General features: G+C 57.0%; 1 protein-coding gene across 1 annotated transcript in view; it reads right to left on the bottom strand.

Annotated features, from left to right (window-relative positions):
• Positions 1–1,341: 1,341 nt before the first annotated feature.
• The window catches only part of VDBG_01020 (fatty acid synthase subunit alpha reductase), a gene marked incomplete at both ends in the record, with an annotated part of 4,521 nt that continues 2,913 nt past the window's right edge, over positions 1,342–2,949 (bottom strand). Inside the window, 2 exons of the mRNA XM_003009291.1 lie at positions 1,342–1,452; positions 1,528–2,857. Coding sequence (XP_003009337.1) covers positions 1,342–1,452; positions 1,528–2,857 — 1,441 coding nt within the window. The remainder of the gene's footprint in view (positions 1,453–1,527; positions 2,858–2,949) is intronic.

Genomic DNA, 2,949 nt, shown 5'->3' with positions numbered 1-2,949 from the left:
CGCCCTTCCTCATCGTCGCACGACAGACAGATTGGGCTGAGCCTGAGTGCCACCAGACCATACTGCCTTGTCCCCAAAATTGAATCGTGCGTCACAGCAATTCCGCGCCAGTGACCCAGCCCCAAACCCAAACGAGTAAGTAAAGGGCGCGAGAACGACCCCATCATCTCAACATGGTGGAGGCTCAGCCTGGTCCAAAATAACACACGCCATCCCCTCCCCGGCATCTTACTAGAAACCTGAAAGGTTAAGGTGGCTATCCGAACTGAATCCTCACCGCAGATAAAGCAGAGGACAACCGAGCGAAGAGGCCGCCCAAAGCCACAAATCCCCCCATCCTCCCCCCATGCATCCATCCCTTCGAAAACGGTGACCGATCGGCATGGGCACCATTATACTGTGACTTTTCGGTACGTAAAACCTCCTGAGACGATCCCCGTTCGCCTGGGGCGTTCCGCGATTTCCGCATTTCGAGCTACGTGATCTGGTGATGGCCTCATTCGATTGCCAAGCCCCGCGCCCCCCCCCCCCTCTCCAGGAAAGACTAAGTCAAAAAGCAAAAGCACGAGAAAGCTTGCCTCCACTCACCACGTCCAAGGGTCTGTCTGCTGCTCTTCACCACGACCTGTCTGCAAGGCGCAAATGATGCTCGTAATAGACAGCTTCGGCACCTAATTCTCCTAGCATGAATGCATGCCAGCCCCAGCGACAAGCCCACCCACCCTGGCTGTCAGACGGGCATATTCGGCCGCCTGGTTCCTCCCCCCACCCTTCCTCTCCTCGTTGAACCTCAACGCTCGCAATTACGCCCCCCTTCCTCCGAGGCCACGGACGAGCTCAGCCGTCTTGAGCTTCAACGAAGCCACACAGGGCCAGCATTGTCGTTGGCTCCCTTTCATCACGTGCTGAAGGCGCATCGTCATTCATGATTTGCAGAAAGGCATTCACACCCAATTCAAGCTGTAACCTGTCACATTGCTCAGAATCGCATGTCTACATCTTTATCTCTCTCTTCATTCTCTTCATCCCGTCAAGTCGCCGCAGCCGCACCCAGCTGTCTGCCTGTCTGTGCTGTGCTGTGCTGTGCTACTCGCTTTCCGAAACTTGACGACAGCAACCCGAGGGAACTCCTCCCAAAGTGCCCTCGTCCTGTGCCTCAAGTCTTGAAAAACGTTCCACCCTCTCCGTTCCTCTCCTTCTATAGATAACCTGTCGAGAAGAATAAAAAACATGCCTCGAATAAAACAACGACATATCCTCGAGTCCCATGCTCCGCCCATTTGCGTACCTCCCGTGGAAAAACAATTACATGCGGGCTCTCATTACCATCTACCTGCTCGCTCAAAACGTAGCCACCGCCACTGCGATTGCCTGTGAGTCCGAGTGCGAGATAGACACGCTGATCTCTTTGAGACCTGCCTTCTTGGCCGCTGCCGCAGCATCGCCATGGAGCTGTGAGAAAAGAAAAAGTCAGTAATCACGCACCAAGGGGGGGGCTTCTGTCAGGATAGACAAGATTGAACGTACGTTAACCACGGGAGCACCATCCTCGTTCTTGGAAATCTCAATGTCCTTCAGCGCCGCGCCGGCGCCCTTGCTGGCGACGCCGAGGGACTTGAACACGGCCTCCTTGGCGCTCCATCGCCCCGCAAATGAGCTCTGAGGGCTGGGCGCCTTCTGGCAGTAGGCAATCTCGCCCGCCGTGAAGTTCCTTGTCACAAACGTCTCGTTTTCAATGTTGATGGCCGAGATGTCCTCGACGTCAACGCCGACCTTGCTGTTGCTCGAGACCGTCTTCTTCGCCAGCGTCTCCATCATGTCCTGCGTCGCCTTGGCCGCGCTCGTCTTGACCGTCTTCTCTGACTGCTTCATAAAGTTGGGAGCGTACGTCAGAGACGAAGTCTTCTTGTCAACCGAGACGCGCGCGTCGGGGTTCAGTAGGACCTTGCCCAGCTGCTCCTCATCATAGGGAGCGTTGCTCTTGGCCACGAACAGCGTGTTGTTGATCATGCCGTTGTGGAAGAAGCGGTATGCCTTCTTCTGACGCGCCTCCACCTTGGCGCTGTAGGCCTCATACGTCTCCTCGTCAAGCGCGGCGTAGAGGTACTTGGGATGCACACCAATCGCCTGCGCGCCCTTCTGACCGAAACCGAACGACGTGACCGAGAAGGCCTTGACGCCGTCCGTTTGGATGCTGCGGCTGGGGTAGACGATCATGTCGAACTGCTCCATGACGGCGTCGACGTTGTCGGCGTTGCGGTTACCGGGCACGAGACCCGAGTTGAGGACCTGCAAACAACCGTTCATCATCCAGGCACCGGCAGCACCCTTGGGGTGACCAGTGAGGTACTTCTGGAAAATACCCAGCACGGCGTTGCCCTTCTTGCGGCCAAGGTGCTTGAGCTGCTGGCAAACGACAGATGACTCGTTCTTGTCGTTCGCCTTGGTCGAGGTACCGTGGAACGAGGCGACGTCCAGGTCGTCGATCGTGAGACCCCATGTAGCAAGGGCACCGCGCAGAGGTGCAATGGTAGGGTCCGACTTCCAAAAGTTGTTGCCCAGGCTGCGCAGGACCTCCTTCTCCTGCCTCTGCGCCTCCTTCTCAATGTGCAACGCACGCTCGTGGGCGTACTCCTTCTCATCGAAGCCGTGTCCCTGAGCCTTCATGGCCTCAACCTCCTCCCAGAGGTATTCAAGCTCAGACTCCTGCCACTGCTTGACCTGCTTCTTGCGAAGTTCAATCTGGCGGCGACGATAGTTGATATCCAGAAGGGGCGAGGGGAACTTGCTGGCATGCTCGCGGGCCGTCGTCAGGATACCCTGGCCAGGCGCGGGGACGGAGCGGCCAATCTTGTCACTGGCAGTCGTGGTGAGGGCAACGATGCCGTGAATAGGGACACCCATATCGAGGGCAAGCTTGGCAGTCATGAGAATCTGGACACGCTGGAA

This window comes from Verticillium alfalfae, genomic scaffold (genome assembly GCF_000150825.1).
Source record: "Verticillium alfalfae VaMs.102 supercont1.1 genomic scaffold, whole genome shotgun sequence".
Classification (NCBI taxonomy): domain Eukaryota; kingdom Fungi; phylum Ascomycota; class Sordariomycetes; order Glomerellales; family Plectosphaerellaceae; genus Verticillium; species Verticillium alfalfae.
The sequence above is the reverse complement of the archived record's forward strand: the minus strand, read 5'-3'. Positions and strand labels throughout refer to the sequence as shown.